At 58.3% G+C, this 18,788-nt stretch overlaps 1 protein-coding gene across 13 annotated transcripts in view; it reads right to left on the minus strand.

Moving 5' to 3' along the window:
- DAGLA (diacylglycerol lipase alpha) overlaps positions 1-18,788 on the minus strand; it is a 68,667-nt gene that overhangs the window by 8,824 nt on the left and 41,055 nt on the right. For 8 of the 13 annotated variants that reach the window (XR_012423157.1, XM_005577626.5, XM_045371974.3 and 5 more), the window contains exons 2-16: positions 18,552-18,690; positions 17,898-18,109; positions 15,819-15,920; positions 15,195-15,333; positions 12,690-12,777; positions 10,495-10,629; positions 9,776-9,853; positions 7,021-7,145; positions 3,439-3,592; positions 2,816-2,899; positions 2,644-2,721; positions 2,119-2,199; positions 1,123-1,265; positions 693-761; positions 240-312 (exon numbers count right to left, since the gene is read on the minus strand). Coding sequence is in view for 12 of the 13 variants with exons in the window: in XM_005577626.5 (XP_005577683.1) it covers positions 240-312; positions 693-761; positions 1,123-1,265; positions 2,119-2,199; positions 2,644-2,721; positions 2,816-2,899; positions 3,439-3,592; positions 7,021-7,145; positions 9,776-9,853; positions 10,495-10,629; positions 12,690-12,777; positions 15,195-15,333; positions 15,819-15,920; positions 17,898-18,109; positions 18,552-18,646 (1,656 nt within the window). In the remaining variant the exon portion in view is untranslated. The remainder of the gene's footprint in view (positions 1-239; positions 313-692; positions 762-1,122; positions 1,266-2,118; positions 2,200-2,643; positions 2,722-2,815; positions 2,900-3,438; positions 3,593-7,020; positions 7,146-9,775; positions 9,854-10,494; positions 10,630-12,689; positions 12,778-15,194; positions 15,334-15,818; positions 15,921-17,897; positions 18,110-18,551; positions 18,691-18,788) is intronic. The other 5 variants (XM_065528059.2, XM_065528058.2, XM_065528062.2 and 2 more) reach the window with 1 other exon arrangement.

An 18,788-nucleotide genomic window follows, 5' to 3' on the forward strand; every position in this document is an offset into this window, starting at 1 on the left:
ATGCAAGTCCCTCCCACTCTGGGTCTCAGTTTCCCTATCTGCACAATGACAGGGGTTGTATGGGTTGAGCCTAGGGAATGCTGAGGGTCTGACATCCTAAAGTTCCCATGACACCAGCCACACCCTGCCCTGGCCTCCCATGGCAGGGCCTTTTGTGCTTTGTCCCAAGAAACCAGTGGGGGTCAAGGGCAGGGACAGATGAGGCTGCACAGAGGCAGGGTGCCCAGGCGGGGGCTCACTTTGGGCTTGGTGCTTCGCTGCAGGACGTCCAGGAGCTGTCTGCGGAAGCCTTCCAGCTGGGAGAGGCCAATCCTGGGGAGGGAGCGAGACAGGGCCGTCAGCCAGGCCTGGTCAGGGGCTATGAGAGGTACAGGGCGAGGGGCGGAGGAGCAGGCACACGCCTAGCCCCTGGAACAAGAAGACACATCAGCCAGGGTCATGGGGTGGAGAGGCATCCACAGAGCAGCTCCCCAGAGCAGAGCCGAGGAGTGGAAGGACAGGCAGGGAGGGCACCAGCACGTGCGTTCACCTGGGCTTCTCACCACTGGGCAGCTAAGGGTGGGGAGGGGCATGGAGTCCCTTGAGAGACAGGAATCAGAGTGAGAGAGACACAGGGGCTGGGGGGTGGGGAGAGGCCTGGAGGAGAGAGGAACAGCCTGGCAAGGGACCGTGGAGTCGGGGGAAGGACTCACCTGGGGACGAGGTCTTTGCCCAGAACCACAGCAGTCACGAACTCCTTGGAATACTCCATCGCATCCTCACTGCAAGGGAAGCCGAAGCAGAAGCTAAGGCCAAGGGGGAGGGGTGGTGGCGTTCCGGAATCGGGGGGCCCAGCCACGAGCAAGCCCTGTTCTTGCACTCCTGGGTTGGGTCCCGGGGAGCTGGCTGGTGGCAGGCTGGGCTGCCTGCCCCCTACGCTGTCTTTCCCGCTGGTAAGGCTTTGCTGGTAGATCCTGGGGGGCGCACGGCATTTCAGAGCCCCCACCCTCCACTCTCCAAGCCACTCCCAGACCTCCATGTGACTAGAAGTCAGACTCCCAGTCCAGCCCCTAGCACCAGCCAACCCTCAGCCTCCACTGGTCCCAACTGCCCCAGCCAACTCTGAGGCCCCAGATGGCTCACCTCAGCAGGCCCCCTGGCGGGGAGTAGGCAAAGCACTTGAGGGTTGGGTACTGTGGGCGCAGAAGGAAGGAGAGGATGGCAGCGGTGCCCGCACCCAGGGAGTGGCCCACCACAATCAGGCCGTAGTGTTTGGTTCCGCGGCCCTGGAGACCGAGAGAAGCCTGAGAGCCCTGCCCCGCTGCCTGCCAAGTGACTGTCTTAGCCAACCCAAGGGAGGCAGAGGGTCTTCCCACCTTCCCAGAGTCCTGGGATCATGTCTGTGCTGTGTGAATGCTGGGGCACAGAGAACCAAGCTACGTCCCCGCAGAGCGACTGCTTAGGCTGACTGTTCTAATAAACTCTTACTTATGCTTCCAAACCTTGCTCAGAGGTTACATCCTTAGGGAAGCTCTCCTGATTTTCCAGGAGTGGCTCGCTCCCTCTAGTCATTGCATCTGTACCTGGGATGGAGTTTTTTTTATCACTACAGTGATTACTCTGCTATAAACATGTGGTTACCTGACCCCACCTCTCTACCATTTCACTACTAGACTGAAGTCTCCTGAGGCCAGAGCCTGCTTTGCTTTGGAAAGGGCAGCTGGTGGCACCTCAGGAGCTACCTGCACAGACCGTGGCCAGTGGGCAGGACTCAGTTCCCGCCCCTCCCTCAGTTCCCCACTTCTCTCTGCTCTGTATTTTGAGCCTCTCCATGTTTCCTTCTGACAAATGATTCTGCAGCTAGGAAGCTTAAAAGCCGCCTGCCCTGAATCATCTTTGTGCCGCTGGTGTCTGGCATGAATCAGGTGCCCAATGACTGTAGGTGGGGCGGAGCAGGACGCCCACGGGACCTGGCACAAAAGAGGAGGGGTTGGGAGCCAGGCTCGAAGAGGTTGCAGGAGCCTGGCTTGTGTGGGAGGTGCGAGGCTCCATCACCCATCCATCCTCTCCTCTCTCTGCTGCCTTGGAGGAGGGGGACCCAGGTGTGACAAGGGCTTGGTGTCATGGAAAATGCCTCACCAGGTCTCGCCCAAAGGCCTGGGAGAGGACCATCTCCTGCTCCAGTTTCTTCTTGATGTACTCAGCTGAGAGGACCATTCCCTGGGTGGGCAGGAACAGAAGCAGGTGTTGGTGGGAGGCCTCCCAGTGACCAGCAAACCCACAGTGACCTGCAGCTCAGGAACTCCGCCCCATCCATTTTTCCCTTTGGGCCTCGTGACAACCCGGCTGGCAGACATGCTGACCGTGTCACTTCCATTTCACAGGTGGGAACTGAGGCTCGGAGGGGTGGTGTGGCTAATGAAGCTGCTATGATCACTTCCCAGCTGCCTCTCAGGTTCTTCCATGGACAGGCTCTGGGCTGGGCAGGGCAGTGGGGGTCGCAGCAGTGGGCCGCATAGGCCTTCCAGACTAATCCATGCCTCTCTGACCAATCTCTTCCAGTGAGCCCAGCAGGCAGGGAGGAACCCCCAACAATACACGCCTCTGCATGCTGGCAGGGGAGGAAAGAAGCCCAGGGACTCTGGGGTCCATGATGTGGGGTACCTTGTGGCCTAGCCAGGTGCCGTGGTGCCCCTCCACGGGGAGGCGCTCAGCGTCACCCGTCAGGTCAGTCAGGGCATCCTTGGGGAGAGAGGAGACAGGTAAGGGGTGGGCTAAAGAGGATAGGAAGAGGGAGGCAGGCACCCCCGGGGGCTGGAAGCCACGGGCAGCGTACCTTGGGGGACAGGGTCCCCCGGATACTGATCACCACCTTCTTCTTGTCATGGTCCACCGCCACGTAGAAGGGCGTTTCGTAGACCTAGGAGGTGGGCAGCTCGTGAGCCTGAGCGGCCCCGGTGGGGCCAGACTCGGGGAAAGTGACCTAGGCAGGTCTCCTTCCCGGCCAGGAACTCTGGCTCCACCAGCCACGGGGCCTCTGCCGCTGGAAAGGGTCACTGGGGATCTTCTCCCGACCCCAGTCACAGGCCTGCCCTGCCCTCCCAGCTCCTTGCTGGCTCTGGCAGCCCTGAGTGCCACCACTTGCCCCTCAGTCCAGGTGATGTCTGCCCCTCCCTGCTTCTGCCCTCACTTCCTTTCCCCAAAGGGCTAGGGCCCGGCAACCCAAACACTGGGTGTGGGGTTGATGTCAGATTTCCCAGCCCCAGAGGTGGTGCAGGTAGGCCAGGGTCCGGGGAGGAGGGGGCCACCTCTGGTCTGCCCAGCTAGGGATGCCTGGAAGCTGCAGCCAGCCAGCGCCAGCCAAGTGAGGGCTCCTGCTGGCCTGGAAGGACAGCCTCAGCACCCTAGGCCCTCAGCTGCCTGCTCCAGACACGAAGCTCCCGCCCTGCCTGGCCTCACCGCATCGTGGCAGGAGGTATAGACGATGTCCACCGCAGTCATGTTCTCATCCAGGAAGTGGCGCCGGATGGCAATGGCGTTACAGCCACAGCAGTTGTCTTCCTCGATGGTGACTCCAGGGGCGAACCGCGGCCTCGCAGGACACAGGCAACACCTGGGGTAGGGTGACAGAGAGTTCAGGGCCAGGGAGTCCCTGAGGGAACAACTGTCTCCTGCCACCGTCCCTGGAACCAGTTCCAGTTGGGCGTTCAGCCCCACTGCCTCTCCCAAATCACCCTTGCTAAGTCCTGGTGACCCCCACGTCACCAAATCCACTGGACACTCTTAGCCTTCCTCTTAACTGAGCTCTTGGCAGCACCTGACCCTGTGGGCCCTTCCCTCTCCCCACCTGGCTGGGGCCCCCTCCCCTCTGGGATCTCCCCTCTGGGCAGGGCCTACTCAGCGATGCCCCCAACACTGAGGTCCTGGGGTCCCTCTGGGGGCACTGGCTCCTCCATGCACTCATGCAGTCTTATGTTTCAGACACCATCTGCATGCTCAGGAATCCATCCCAGGCCTGCCCCAACCCCCAGATGCTTCCATCCAATGGCCTAGCCAACACCTCCCTCGGAGGCCTGACAACCTGCCAGCTCTCAAACCCCTTCCCTGCTTGTGTACCCCAACCCTCCTGAGGCCTTCCCAAGGCCCCTTGGTTGCTTGGCCTCTGGCTTGCAGCTGTCTGTGGCTCCTCAGCCCTCACCCCCACGGCCATGCTACTCGGTCAGTACACGTGCTCGGCTTCCCTTCACACTCAGAGCTGGACTCCAGGCGTTCCCTCACCTCCCCTACCCCCGTCCTGGAAGCTCTGCCTGGGACCGCCATAGTGGCCTTGACTGGCCTGGGACCGCCATAGTGGCCTTGACTGGCCTCCTTGCACTTGCCCCTATGCTCTCAGCTCAGCAACAGAGTGGCCTTTTAAGAGAAGTCGAGCCACATCATTTTCTTTTTAAGACCCTACAGCAACACCCTGTGCACCCCACCTGGCCCTGGTCTCTCTGATCTGCCGCCGGCATGTTCAGCAGCACCTGAGACAGCGTGGCCTGGCCCTTGCTCCTCTGGGCCTCTGTTCAAATGTCCTGTCACAGTGAGGTCTCTCCTGCTACCTCATCTAACAGCGAGGGCTCCCCAGGCCCCCAGGCACCTGGCTTCATGTGGGTCCAAAGCGCCCATCTGCTCCACCATGTGCCCTATTCGCCTTGTCTATGTGCTGTCCACCTCCCTGCTGGGCAGTGATCACCACAGAGAGGTCCACGGCTGTATCCCCAGCACCCAAACAGTGCCAGGCACACAGTAGCCTCCCCTGTGAGGATGAGGCAGCCTGGGAGCTGGGCACCCGACTAGGTGCAGCTGCGCCTCAGGCCACCAGAGGGAGCCAGCACCCAATGGCTAGGGCACCAGGCGCTGGAGCCCACGTGACTGGGCCTGCCAGCTGTCACGGGATGACAGCTGAGATTTTATTAAGAAGCTTGGATTCTGGCGATGCTGGGAGGTTTGTCTTTACTTGGAACATCACCTGAGTGACTATTACACACTTTCCAATGGGGAGAGGATTCGCTGAGAAATCCACAGTGTTTGCAGAGGGGCTGCAACCCCAATGTACAATGGGACAGCATGGTCTCCCCCACTGCAGGTCAAGTGGTGGCGGGCCAGGGTCTAGGGGCTGAGCTCCTGTGCTCGGCAGCTGTTCCCTCTTCAACCTCAGCTGAGCATGAAGCTGTAACAGTGTGGCCTTTGGAGACTGGAAGCTTGAGTTTGAACCCTTGCAGTGTCACCTCCTGACTGTAAGGGCCTGGAGGTCATTCAGCCATTCTAAGCTTCAGTTTCCTCTTCTGTAAGAGCAGGTGCTGACAGCTACTTCACAAGGGTGGTGTGAGATCAAGGGTCCAAGATGCAGAAATGGTCTGGCCTATTATAAGTTCTTAATAACGGGTGGCTCCTCCCTTCTCTGGTGACAGGGCTGCCTCTGAGTCAGTGATCTGCAGGCCAGGGGGACCAGTCAGGGGAGCAGGGCCAGCACCCTGGAAGGCAGGGCCCTGGGGCTCATCCAGGGCAGGGCTGGGGCCCAGCCAGAAGCAGGCCTGGCTTGCTGTGCTCTGCATGGGCTGAGAACTGCTGCCAGGGGAGAGGCCTGGGCCTGAGGCAGATGGGCAGCCCTTCTCCCTCTGGCCAAGCTGCTATGGACAGGCTGGGGCACTGAGAAGGACACTGGACTCTGGCCTCCTCCTACCACCCTGGGCTGCAGACCTGCCTCTCTCAGCCCCACAGGTACCTGGTTCTTCCAGGCAGGGGCCTGGCTGGGCCCTCATGAGTCTAGGGACTCTGCTCTCTCTGCAGCACAAAGGCACCTAATGCAGATACCAGCTTCCCTCCTGTCTGCAGAGCACCAAAGAGCCCTGCCTGCCAGTGACGCCCTGGGTTCTGAAACACCCTATGGGCAGGCAGGACAGATACCACCTGTTACAATTTAGGAAACTGAGGCTCCAAGAGATGTCCTCACACTGACAGCGAGTAATGGAGCCTGGTGCTCATTTTGAGAAGTTCTCTGCCATCGCTGGGACTCCCAGGAATGCAGGCAAGAATGCCAGGCACGTGCAGCTGACAAAGATGGGAAGTGGGCATGAGGTGATCTAGTCCTCTCTGATCAGTTGCTGGAGGGATGATGAGATTCGGCCCCGAGAGCCACTCAGCTTTCTGAGGACAGGGAGGGCATTGCAGAGTAGGTGTGGCTGCTGTGGGTCCCAAGGGCAGAGGTGTCAAGGAAAGAAGCTGCTGCCCAGAATGCCAGTCTTTCCAGAACGGGAGCCCAGGGAGCTGTCCTCCTTCTGCCTGGCATGAGCTGAGGGCGGAGACACCCAGGACAGGGAGGGCTTCCTCCTGGAGCAGGTGCCCTTCTCTGGCCCACTTAGGAAAGCAGAGTCCACCCAGTCCCCAAGCGGTGGGCTGAGGGCGGAGCCAGGCTGCAGGCCAGGTCTGGGGCTAAGGCCTTTCCCAGATCCCTACGAAGAAGGTTGGAGCCTTTAAGTAACAGGCCTTCTTGGTGCCTTTCCAGAGACCTCTATGGATGGGGCCTCCCTACCAGGAAAGTCCTTTCTTCTAGAAAGGCAGAGCACATGAGGGGAGCTGAGAGAAGGGAAGATGTGGGCAGAAGGGAATGGCTGAGGGGGCAGAGAGAGAACGCCAGAAGGGGAGGGAAGGCAGCAGTATGGGTGTTATGCAATATCTCATCTAGCCCTCTCCAAAAAATTCCACGAGGTATGTATCAACATCTTCACTTCGCAGATAAAGAAACCAAGGCTCAAAGAGGTAGACCCACTTGCCCAAGGCTGCAAGTGACAACATCTGGATTCAAACCCATAACTGTGTGACTCCGAAGCCCACAACTTCACTGCTCAGGGATAACACAGAACTAGAAAGGCTGAGGCCCACAGAGGCGCAGAAAAGAAGCCATTCAGGGCAAAGCAGCGGGTGCAGCCCCTTAGCCCTTCCTCACATACCACCCGGGAGGAGAGGCGCAATCGCCAGGAGACGGGACGGGGTACTCACGAGCAAGACCGAGCCAGCTGGCAGAGGCCGCAGGCGGGCTTCCGCATCAGGTACATGGGCCACCCATAGGCAGCCAGGGCAAAGAGCATGTAGTAGCAGACCTCTTTGTAGCGGAGCATCTCTTGCTAGAAGAGAGGAGGCAGAGGGCAGTCACCTCCTGCCCTTCCCGCCTGCAGCCTCAGGGCCCAGCAGTTCCCAGGGTGGGAGACTGCAGACCCACCCCCAGGCAGGGAGGCGCTGCTGGTCCCCTGCTGAGGTGTGGGGCCCAGGCCGTGGAGGAAGGCCACTCCTCCAGGTGATAATTGCATTTCCCTAATTATCTCCATGCAACCAGAACACGAATCCTCAGAGATCTGTCCTGTTGCTCCAGTCTCAGAATTAATGATTTGGGGACAGAAAATCACTTGGTCCATTTCCTTGCCTGTTTTTCAGAGAAGGGAAGAGTTGAGGGGCGTGAGGAGTAATCCCCCCAACTCAGCAATCAGTGCTGGGAAAATGTAGCCCTGAGAGTCCCCGGCCCTCTAGCTGGGCGGGGTGTGTGGGCCTTGAGCAACAGGGCAGCCACGCTGGGCCAGGAGACCAATCACCAAATCTCTGGCCCTCCTGTTCTTTGACTGCAAATATCGGGAGCCTTCAACTTGACTCAGCCAGCTGCAGGTTCCCAGGGCTCCGGGCAGGGGCTGCGGTGGTGGGAGATTGGGATCTCTCCGGAGAAAGGCGCCAGTTTGAAAGTCAGTGTGTCTGAGGCCCGGCGGCCACTGTTGACACTGAGGAGGTTATTGGCTGCTGGGGTGGAGGGAGGAAGAGGCAGGGGTGTCCCAGCAAAGTGTCTGCCAGCTTCCAGTCTTTCCCGAGTGCCCCAGGCACTGGGAGAGGGAATTAGTCACCTTGTAAAAGTTAAGGAGGGTGATTAGTCACCTTGTGAAGTGAAATAGGTAGCACCTTGATCAGGGCCCGGAGGGGTGGAAACATCCCTGGCCAGCTCAGCTGCTCTTCAGGAACGAGAGTGGGAAGGAGGTAATTATCCTCTCCCTGTCGGGAGCTCCCGGCAGCCCTGGGGATGGGGTGGGCCCTGGCAGCCTCTGCCAGGTGGCAGGTGTGACCCTGGCACCTCAATGGGAGTCACTTGATGGGAGTCACAGCTGTCTGCCCTGCCCGCTCCCTGTGAGGAGTGGGAGGGAGAGGGTGGTGAGAATACCCAAGACAGAGCCTGGCAAGCAGAAATGGGCTGGTTTGGGGCACCTACTATGGATATGGCTGTTTTCAGAGAGGATACAAATGCCTGCTTTAGTGGGGAGTAGGGACAGGCAGGGAGGACTGAGGCTTTTCTTTTTTTTTTTTTTTTTTTTTGAGACGGAGTCTGGCTCTGTCACCCAGGCTGGAGTGCAGTGGCGCGATCTCGGCTCACTGCAAGCTCCGCCTCCCGGGTTTACGCCATTCTCCTGCCTCAGCCTCCCGAGTAGCTGGGACTACAGGCGCCCGCCACCTCGCCCGGCTAGTTTTTTGTATTTTTTAGTAGAGACGGGGTTTCACCGTGTTAGCCAGGATGGTCTCGATCTCCTGACCTCGTGATCCGCCCGTCTCGGCCTCCCAAAGTGCTGGGATTACAGGCTTGAGCCACCGCACCCGGCCTGGACTGAGGCTTTTCTAGAGGATTGAGTGTTGGGGGCTTTTTTCCTCTTTTTAAGGGACAGTGCAGCTGGAGTGCAGTGGCAATCATAGCTCACTGCAGCCCTGATCTCCTGGGCTCAAGCAATCCTCCTACCTCAGTATCCCAAGTAGCTGGGGTCACAGGCATGTGCCACCATGCTTGGCTATTTTTATTTTTTATTTATTTATTTTTTTTTACAGAGACAGGGTCTCACTATGTGGCCCAGGCTGGTCTCAAACTCCTGGCCTCAAGCAATCCTCCCACTTTGGCCTCCCAAAGTGCTAGGATTGCAGGTGCAAGACAGCACATGTGGCCTAAAGGACTGAGACTTCTAAGAGACGGAATCCTTTCCATTAGCATCCTGGCTGGCACTGAGGTTTCCTGGCACTGTGATGGGAATGGCTCGCATCCTCTCAGCACAGCTCTGGTAGAAGGTGTGCCCAGCGTCATTTCACAGATACAGGATCAGGCTCAGAGGCGATGAGGGGCCTGCTGGAGGTCGCAGAGACAGGCATCAGAGCAGATGCATGCTCCAATCGTTTGCTTCCTAAGGCAGGGCCTGTTTCTCCCGGCTGCCAGCTGTGGTTTCAGCCTGGGCTGTACTAGGCCCTGGGCTGTGCTGGGCCCTGGGCTGTGCTGGGCCCTGGGCTGGGGCCCTCCCACCATGGTACTGGTACCACCTTTCCCTATAACACACTGAATTTCTACGAAAGACGATTGAGAAAAGGTTCCACTATAAAAAAGCTCGGAAACCCAAGTACTACGCCCCTTGTGTTTCATAACAGCAGCAGGAGCAGCAAAAATCCTAGCAGCTCACCCTGGTGAAGCACTCTGTCATCTCAAGAGGCCAGGACCAAACACTTCTGAACTTGGTAAAGGAATTCAGGGGATTTGTTTGTAGAATCGGTGTGAGGTGGGTGGTTCTCGTGAGGGGCATGATCTGAGCAGAGAGGCTCTCCGGAGAGCCTGGAGGAGGGGGACAGGGCGGGGGCAATGTGGCTGGCACTGCGAGGGCAGCTGGGAGGAGTTTGCTTAGGTCATTGTGGCAGAGTGCGAGGGATGGGGATGGGGATGGGGTGGGGTAAGAGCTGATCTCTGACTCACCGAATTCTTGAGGTCGAGGTACTTGGTGTTTCTGGTCACCGGCATCCCAGACAGGAAGGCCAAGATGTCATTGTTTGCCTGTAAGACAGGCAGGTGAAGAGGGACAATCACTGGCCCAGGCCCAGCTGCACGGCCGGGAAAGGGGGCCCAGGCCCTGGTGTCCACCTGCTTCCCAAAGGCCAAGAAGCCCAAAGGGCATGCAGCTTCTAGTTCTTCCAGGATTCAGCCACTTTTCCAAAATCTGAGGTATCCCCATATTTCCAGATGCTCTCCTTCTACCCAAAACACCAAGCCCCTGAGGACATTCCTGGCCCACAGCAGGGGGAGGGTATTTTGTATGAGACACTGAGAAACCCTAACTGGGGTTGGTGTGCTGGGGGGGATGTGGAGTGGGCAGAGCAGCCATATAGAAGACCAACTCGGGAGCTCACAGCGTCCACTAAGCCTGCGGTTAGAAGTCCTTTGAGAGCCAGCCCCAGAGGCAGCCATGCATGGCCCGGAAAGTCCCTTGAATAGTAGTCACGGAAAGCCTGGCCAAAGGACAAGCTCAGGAAGGCAGGGGGAGCCAGAGGAAAAGGTGACCTCCAGGGTGCAAGAGGGTGCATGGTCACTGGGGAGCGGCATGGGAGCCGAGTCCTCTGCTGCAGGGGCTGCAGGGAAGGGGCTTGGAAGGAGGGTGGTGTGGAGAGGTGACCTGGAGAGGGCCTGGCAGTGCTCACCTCGTCCAGCACGGCATTGCGCTTGGCCCGCTGCCGCTGCCGGAGCAGCACCAGGCCAGCAATGATGTCGGACGGCACAATGTCAAGGTCCCGGAAGAACTCCGCAAAGAGGTAGGCAATTTCTGAGTAGGCATCCTATGAGGTCCAGGAAGGCAGGAGGCAGTGGCAGGGGAGCAGGAGAGAGGACGAGAGGCCAGGAGTAAATCCCCCAGGACTGGGACGCTGCAGAAGCAGGTGTCTGCTCGGGGATCCCCTGGGCAGGTTCTCCCTGGCACCTCCACAGCGCCCGCTGAGCCTGACCCCATGCGGCCCTGTGCGCCTGTGACCCTGAGGGCCCTGCCCAGGGCTCTGGGCTCCTAGACCTGGCAGTAGCCTCCCAGCCCTCTCCTCTCCTTGGAATTTGCACGGTGCCCACTGTCTACCAAGAGCAGGCACCTACTTGAGTCACTCCTTTCTGCTTTCCCAGATGCTAGGATCAAGGCCGGGCGGCTCTGGCTCATTTCTCCTCTAGCCAGCTCCTGGCTGCCTTCGCCCCACCAGCTGGGACCTTGGAAGTCCCTCTTAAGGCCTCTGTGGAGCCTGCTAGGTCTCAGGTCCCCTCCCCCAGCTACCCACAGGCTGCTGGCTCAGTGATCCCCACAATGTGCCCTAGAAGGGGGGTGTTCTCTCTGGTCCAGTGGCCCCCCTGTGGCTTCTCTCCAGGTCCTTGGCCTGAGGACAGCGCATGTCTGGGCCTCAGGCCAGGAGGCGAGCCCTGCTGGCTGGTGCACTCTTAGTCTTCCCTTCCTGGCCCCACGCTGCAGCCCCAGCCCCAAGCCTCTTCCCTAACCTGTCAGGAGACGCTGAGGTGGGAACCACCACATGGCCAGGTCTCACCGGGTCTCGCCCCTGGATGTTTGGTACTCGTAAGTGAATCAATCAAGGGCTGCAAATTCAAATGCCGAATGGAGCCAAACAGAGCCAGCTACTGCTCAGCTCCAGCTGACCGGAGGCCCTCCAGGACCCACTTCACCAGATTTAGAAATACAGAAGTTTATGGAGACACCCCTGATTTTTAAATACTGGCATCCAATTAAAGTGTAAGCAACACAACACAGGCTGATTAAAACGTGCTTGGGACCGGACCTGGCCCCTGAGGCCATCAGTGTCTATCGGGACCTTTGCCCTGGGGCTCCGCTGTGATGTGCTTGCTATCTTTTCCCCAGACTCTGACAACAGCCCCAGCTCTGCCCGTGCACCCGGAGGGGCGGGCGTGCCCTCCACGCAGCAGCCCCAGCCTCCATCCGCCAGGGGCCAGCTCTCTGCCCTCTGCATGGCCTGCCTACAGCCCAGACCCCTCAGACCGCCCCAGAGAGACGCAAGGGGGTGCTCCCCGCCCACCAGGGAACTCGGGGGCTTTCTTACACTTGATTACTCACTCTACGGCTCACCAGGGGACGCTGGTGGGCAGGAGCCACTCGAGGCTTCCCGGTGGCTTCCGTGGAAGGCACTTGGCTGTCTGCCTCAGGGAGGAGTGGTCTCCTGACCTCACTGGCTCTGCTACTAACTAGCTGTGGGACGCTGAGCAAGTCACTCCACCTCTCTGGGCCTCAGCTGCCTGATCTGTAAAATGAGGGGTGGGACTAGATGATCTCTAAGGTCCCTGCTCGCTGCGGGGCGCCCCTGGAGGATCCCGGGGCCTGCTTCCCTTCCCTCCCCTTGGGGGCCACCCCCAGCTGGCCGTGTCTTCCTTCTGCAGTGCCCTGGCATTAAGTCTGACCCTCTGGCCACTCCTCCGAGCTCCCAGGTGCTGAAGGCTATGTGTCCCCCCCATCTAAGACCGTGCTAAATGCCTATCGGCTTTGCCAGGCCCTCTTGATTAATTTGCTGCTGGTGAAATGCTACTTTTCTTTGTCTTTAGGTCACCCTGACTCTGCATTATTTCTTCTCCTAAACTACAGTGTAAGTTCCAAGGGAGTCGATGCAGTCTTCACAGCTTTCTGTTCCCTTGACAAAGCAAGTGGACGCGGTCTTGCACGCTGGAGCGAGTGGCTCAGTGAATAACAGGCCCTGTGTGAGCAGGCTGTACTTGCTGCTGGAAACCCAGCTCCTTCCCACCAGCCCTGCCCCATCCTGCTTTGCCAAAGGAGCAAACAGCCCCTTAATCACCTGACCACAGGATGTGAGCCAGAGGGAAGCGACCTCCCAGTACTTACTGACTGGGAGTCCTTCGTCCGCGTGCAGCAGAGGAACACTTTGAGCCGGCGCGACCAGCTGGTGGCTTGACCCTCCTCTAAGCGGTGCCTGCAAAGCAGGAGAGGCGGTATGTGTGAGGTCAGAGGGCTGGACCAGAAGAGCTGGGACCCAGACATTCTGGAAACAGGGCAGCCTGTTCCCAGGACCTTACCAAAGGGTTCCCACAGGGGGTTCTTGGGGGTAACAGGGCGCAGGCCCTGTCAGAGCTGGTGGCCAGTGGCCTGGCTGCTGGCCAGCAGCGGCACTGCCTGACGGACTCCTGCTAGCCTAAGATGGTGTGTGCTGTTGGCCAAAGGTGGGTGGGTGGAAGAGGGAGGTGGGGAGTGCTGGAGAGACCTGGCTTTTGGAAGACCGAACACAGGCAGGCTCTGGGGCTTCAGAGCTGGGAGCCCAAAGTGGGGGCTACCCTGCAGCTCAGGTGTCCAAAGACTCAAACCCTGGGAGAGGTCAGCAGGGTACTGGGCCTCTCTGTCGTCTTGTTCTAAAGCCTGGAACAGACCTTCCAGAAAGACCTGCTTTTCCCCAGAAAGGATTTCAGACACTTACATATTCTACTTACAGGAAATTTATGGGGCTAAATGAGGCTCTGCATTTCCCAATTCCTCGGATCTGATACCTAGGCAGAGGGCTCCATCCCTCACCCACATGGTTGCCCTTGTCTATTCTCACCCCCCAACCCCACCCCCAGTGGGTCTGGCTGCTCGGATGGAGATTCAGGGTCTCCAGGAATCTGTACCCAAAGGCAGAGCAATGCGCCAGTTATTCACAGAGGTTCCTCCTAGGCTGGATGTCTGCAGTCAGTGTGTTTTCAGCGTAAAGACAACAGATCCAACGTTAAAAGTGCAGACCTCCAAACCGAGCAAGAAGGGGCTGGCTTGCTTTTGTGCCATGTGCTGGCCCCTTAAAAGCCTGATGCTGGGTGGTCAGGAGAGGAAGGTAAGGGTGGCCCTCAGATGCATTCAAGGCACTTAACATCCATCTGGAGTGACAGGCCAGGCCATTTTTGAGCCTCTTGGCTCCTCCGTCTCTCTAAGGACCGTTTCCTGCTCTCCAACCCTGGCTCCATAAGGCAGATGGCCACGAGGAGGGCAACAGGGTCTTCCAGGGCTAAAGAAGGTGGGTAGGAAGGGTGCAGGGAATTGCTGCTCTGGGGACCTGCTGGATCTTAGGGACTTGGACAGCTGTATATCCAAAACCAATGTCCCACTTTCCAGGGCTTGATGAAGGGACAGTGTGCTGGCCAAGCAGGATTCCCCAGAGCACTGTGGGATGGGTGGTGGTGGCCAGCTGGGCTGGGAGGGAAAATGGGCTATGGGGCCTTGGCTCCTAGACCTGACATTTTGGGCTGGGACGTGGCCAGAGCAGGCACGGGTGTGGCTCTGGCTGCAGTGCTGAGCTGACGTGGAAGGTCCACGGGGAGCCGAACACAGCAGCGCAGGAGGGTGGGATGGGGAGAATTCCTGCCGGGCGGGGGCGTCCAGGCAGCCTGCTCCCCAGGTGAGGGCGCTTGAGCTGCTGCTCTGGGCTGCAGGTGTGGTGCCAGCTCTGCACCTCAGCAGCTCGACCCGGGGCAGGTGACCTGCCCTCTCTGGGACACGGATTCCTCATCTGTGAAATGGATCTCACAACCATGCCGGGGTTCACAAAGGGATTAAATGGATGAATTGTGTGAAGGGCTCGGCATGGGGAGCTCCTTACATAATGCACTGTAGAAGCCCCATTAACAGGAGGTACTGGGACCCACCCTGGAAGCCCCTGTCTTTTTCTTTCAACAAACAGAAATTACTGTGACACTGCCTGGATGCCCTCTCTCATTTTGTCTGCCATGGCACACTTTCCCCATCTTTAAAACATCATGCAAAATTCATGCCCTCTAGGAAGCTTTCCTTGACTTACCTCTCCCAATCTCTGAATCCTAGAGGCAGCCTAGCCTAATTTAACAGTTAGTTAAGCAAGGACTCTAAAGCCAGACAGCCTGGGCTAGTTCCCAGTGTTACCATTTTCGAGCTGTGCCACCTCGGGCCAGTCCCATCATCTCTCTGTATGTCAGTTTCTCCACCCATATGATGGGGAAGATGACAGCTGTCTGTCTGGTGGACTTGTAACTTACTACACGCAATGCTTGGTTTCACTGTTATTATCATTGTTATTATCAGCAGTGACAACGATGACAACAGTTACTATTAACTGAGCACTTACCCCGTGTGAGCACTGTGTTAGTCACTCTGCAGGTATCATCTCGGTTAAATCTCACAACAACATCACGAGACAAGAATTGTTATTCCCACTTTATAGACAAGGAAACTGAGGCAGGGAGCAGTTAAGCCCTTTGACTAATGCCCATGGCTCACACGAGGTTGGCATGCAGTCTGGGAGGCCTGGGATAGCCTCCTGGAGAATGGAGACCTCTGCCCACCAGTCAGCAAAGCCCACCCTGGGACTGCCCACCCAGCCCGCTGACTGACCGCAGGTTGTAGGTCCGCAGGTTACGCTGCCTCCTCTTGGTGGCTCTCAGCTTGACAAAGGTGCGGCCCGTGGGGTCAAAGACGCACAGGACAGTGATGCACACGCTGAGGATGACTACCCAGTTGCAGACAACCATTCCTGCGGGCAGCAGTGGGAGGCAATAGGCAGAGGCGCTGGGGACACTTCTCTGGCTCACCCGCTCTGAAGAAAGGGACATTGGAGGCTCCCTAACCCCAAATGCTGCTGAGGACAAAAGCCAGGCTCCAAAGCCCCTGGTCCCAGTCTCTGGCCACATACGTGGCCACCCTCTTGCCCACCCACAACCCCGAGGGCCACTCTTGGCTCAGAGCAGGCAGCTTTGTGGGTTTCCAAGGAGGTGTTGAGGAGCCTTGACTTGACCTGAGCAGCTCTGTGCCTGCCGCAGCCCACCCCAGACCAGGGTCCCCCAAGGGTAGTTGGCAGGCCTCAAGGGTGAGGGAAGCAGCCTCGCCCAGTCAACCTGCTGGTGCCCCCAGAGAAGCCACTTCCCTCTGGCAATACCCAAGCTTCTTCCTCTCTAAACTGATCCTGTCCCCTGTGCCCCTGGGGCTGCTGAGGCTCCAGCAGGCCTCACCCAGACATACCGAGGGTGACATTCTTGGCAGTGAGGTCGTTGCAGGAGGTGTAGTACTGAGTGAGCCAGACGATGCCCACGATGGCATAGATGAACTCGATCACCAGGATGGCTGCAAGGAGAGCAGGCCTGGCTGAAGGATGGCTGCCACTTGCCCCCCAGGGAAGGGCCTAGAACCCTGGCCTGGCCTTTCCTATTGTGGGGCTTTCAGCCAGCTCAGTAGCAAAGGCAGAGGCAGTGGGCCAGCAGCACTCCCCCACCCCCACCTCCCAGGCCCAAGCCTGTCCTGTCACCATTTGGTCCTGTTGGCCCCTGCCCGATCGCTTGCAATGGGCCCACCACCTCTCCGAGCTTCTGTGCTCTCAGGTCCCCAGGGCCTCCCTGATGGAGTTTTGCTCTTGTTGCCCAGGCTGGAGTGCAATGGTGCGATCTTGACTCACTGCAACTCCTGCCTCCTGGGTTCAAGCGATTCTCCTGCTTCAGCCTCCAGGGTAGCTGGGATTACACGCACCCGCCACCAGGCCCAGCTAATTTTTGTATTTTCAGTAGAGACGGAGTTTTGACATGTTGGCCAGGCTGGTCTTGAACTCCTGAACTCAAGTGATCCACCCGCCTCGGCCTCCCAAAGTGCTGGGATTACAGGCGTGAGCCGCCGTGCCCGGCCCATTTCCTCATTCTCTCAGGATTTCAGAATCAGATGTCCAGACTCTGGAATCAGACATATCTTAGGCAAGTTACCTATACTCTCTGAGCCTCCGTTTCCTCATCTGTAAAATGGGAGTGACAACATCTATGTCATAGGACTGTGCAAAAATTAGATGAGAGCATGTTCACTTCATGGAAACTATTTCCCAGCAAGAGGCCTCTGGAACCTGATGGAGGAGAAGGGAAGGGTCCAGCAGCCGGTCTGCATCCAGCTCAGGCCCCTCAGGGGCCAAGACTGGAGGGGAGGGGTATGGAGTGGTGGCTGAGGAGATCTGCTGGCCTCAGGAGGGCAGCCTGGGAAGCCCCAGCTCTGTGGGCAGCAGTGTGGCAGCTCAGAGACCAGACTTTGGAGCCAGACAGCGTGGGTTCAAATCCCAGTTCCAATATTTACATGCTTACTAGTTGTGTGACCTTGAGGGGGGCTAAGTCTGGGCCCCAGTTTCCTCATCTATAAACGGAGAACAGTAACACCCGCTCCCTGTGAGTTAACACAGGAAAAAGGGCTTAGCCCAGCGCACAGAAGCACAAGAGCAGTGTTCACTAGAAATGACCAGAAGAAGGGGCTGCAACCTAAGCCCAGGAAGAGGACACAGGCTGGTCCCCTGGCGAGCTGGCCCAGACCCCTGAGGGGGTTCCCAGGAAGCAGGGGGCCTGTTTTGAGAAGGATCACAAGGAAGACGTGCTTTGAAGAGATGCACATGGTTTGGGATGGGGTCAGCACCTTTTTCTGAAAAGGGTCAGAGAGTAAACATCTTGGACTCTGGGACTCCTCAACTCGGCTGTTGTAAGGCAAAGCAGCTGGAGACAATACCTAACTGAAAGGATATGTTCCAATAAAACCTTATTTTCTCTTCTTTTGAGATGGAGTCTTGCTCTGTCACCCAGGCTGGAGTGCAGTGGCACGATCTTGGCTCACTGCAACCTCCGCCTCCGCCTCACTGCAACCTCTGCCTCCTGGGTTCAAGTGATTCTCCTGCCTCAGCCTCTCAAGTAGCTGGGATTACAGGCGTGTGCCACCACACCTGGCTAATTTTTGTATTTTTAGTAGAGACAGGGTTTCCCCATGTTCGCCAGGCTGGTCTCGAACTCCTGACCTTGTGATCCACCTGCTTCGGCCTCCCAAAGTGCTGGGATTACAGGCATGAGCCACCGCACCTGGCCCAAAACCTTATTTAATAACACATACAGCAGGCTGGATTTGGCCCTCAGGCTGCAGTTTGCTGACCCCTAGTCTAGAATGTAAGCCATAGAAGGCCTTAGTTCACTGCTGTACCCCAGTGCTAAAACGAGGCCCGGCTCACAACAAGTGCCCAGTAAATACTGGCTGAATGAATGGAGAGGTGGGAGTTGTCTGGGGCAGCACCCCAGGGTGGGTGGCCCTTACCCAGGCGCACGTAGAGCACGTACTGCATGGAGTCGCGGGGCTCCGTGTAGAGGATGCCCCCGCGCATGCTCAGCCAGATGATGGCCATCTCAGCAATCATGCAGCTCAGCAGGATGCCCAGGTAGCCGCGGCCGTGGTCCACCAGGTTCAGGGAGCAGGCCTCGTGCGGGTTATAGACCAGGCCGAAGAGCACCACGGACAGGATCACAAACCTGTCACAGGAATGCCCATGTGAGCGAGGCCAGGAGGCCCCTGCACCTCAAGATGCCACTAGCAGGCAGGCCCTTCCCCAGCCCGGATTCAAGGGAAGGTGGGGTGGCAGCAGGCGCCTCCTCCATAAGACCATAGTCCACCTGGCATCGAATGCCTAGAAGGGCATGGGCAGCCAATAAAAGACTCAGGGTTAGCCATGGGGAGACAGCGGCAGCAACTCCCCCCAGTGTTGAGGGCAGGTCCAGCAAAGGTAGCAGGGGTCTCGGCTCCACGTGGGTATTGCCCTAAGGGGCTCGATGTTTCAGGCACCTCCTCCAGGCAGCTGGGGGCATGACAGGGTCAGGACTTGGGCCCAAGCAGGGAGGAACAAATGGCCAGAAAGCTTCCTTCCAGGCCTTTCTCCCCAAACCCAGGCCTGTGCCCCTGGGCCTGGGGACTCACCAGGTGGTATGCAGGAGGAAGAGGAAGATGGCCGGTAGGACGAGGTCATCGCTGCCCACAGACCAACGCCGCCGGAACACCACGATCCCGGGCATGGCTGGCGGCTCTGCAGAGGCTCAGCGGACCTGGTGCTCACCTCCTGAAAGAAAGCAGAGGACCTTGTAGCTGCCTGAGGAGGTGAAAGCACCCAGGGCCACTGCATTCCTGGGCCACGGGACCAGTCCCTGGTGTGGCCAG

The sequence above is a fragment of the Macaca fascicularis genome, chromosome 14, assembly GCF_037993035.2.
Source record: "Macaca fascicularis isolate 582-1 chromosome 14, T2T-MFA8v1.1".
Classification (NCBI taxonomy): Eukaryota; Metazoa; Chordata; class Mammalia; order Primates; family Cercopithecidae; genus Macaca; species Macaca fascicularis.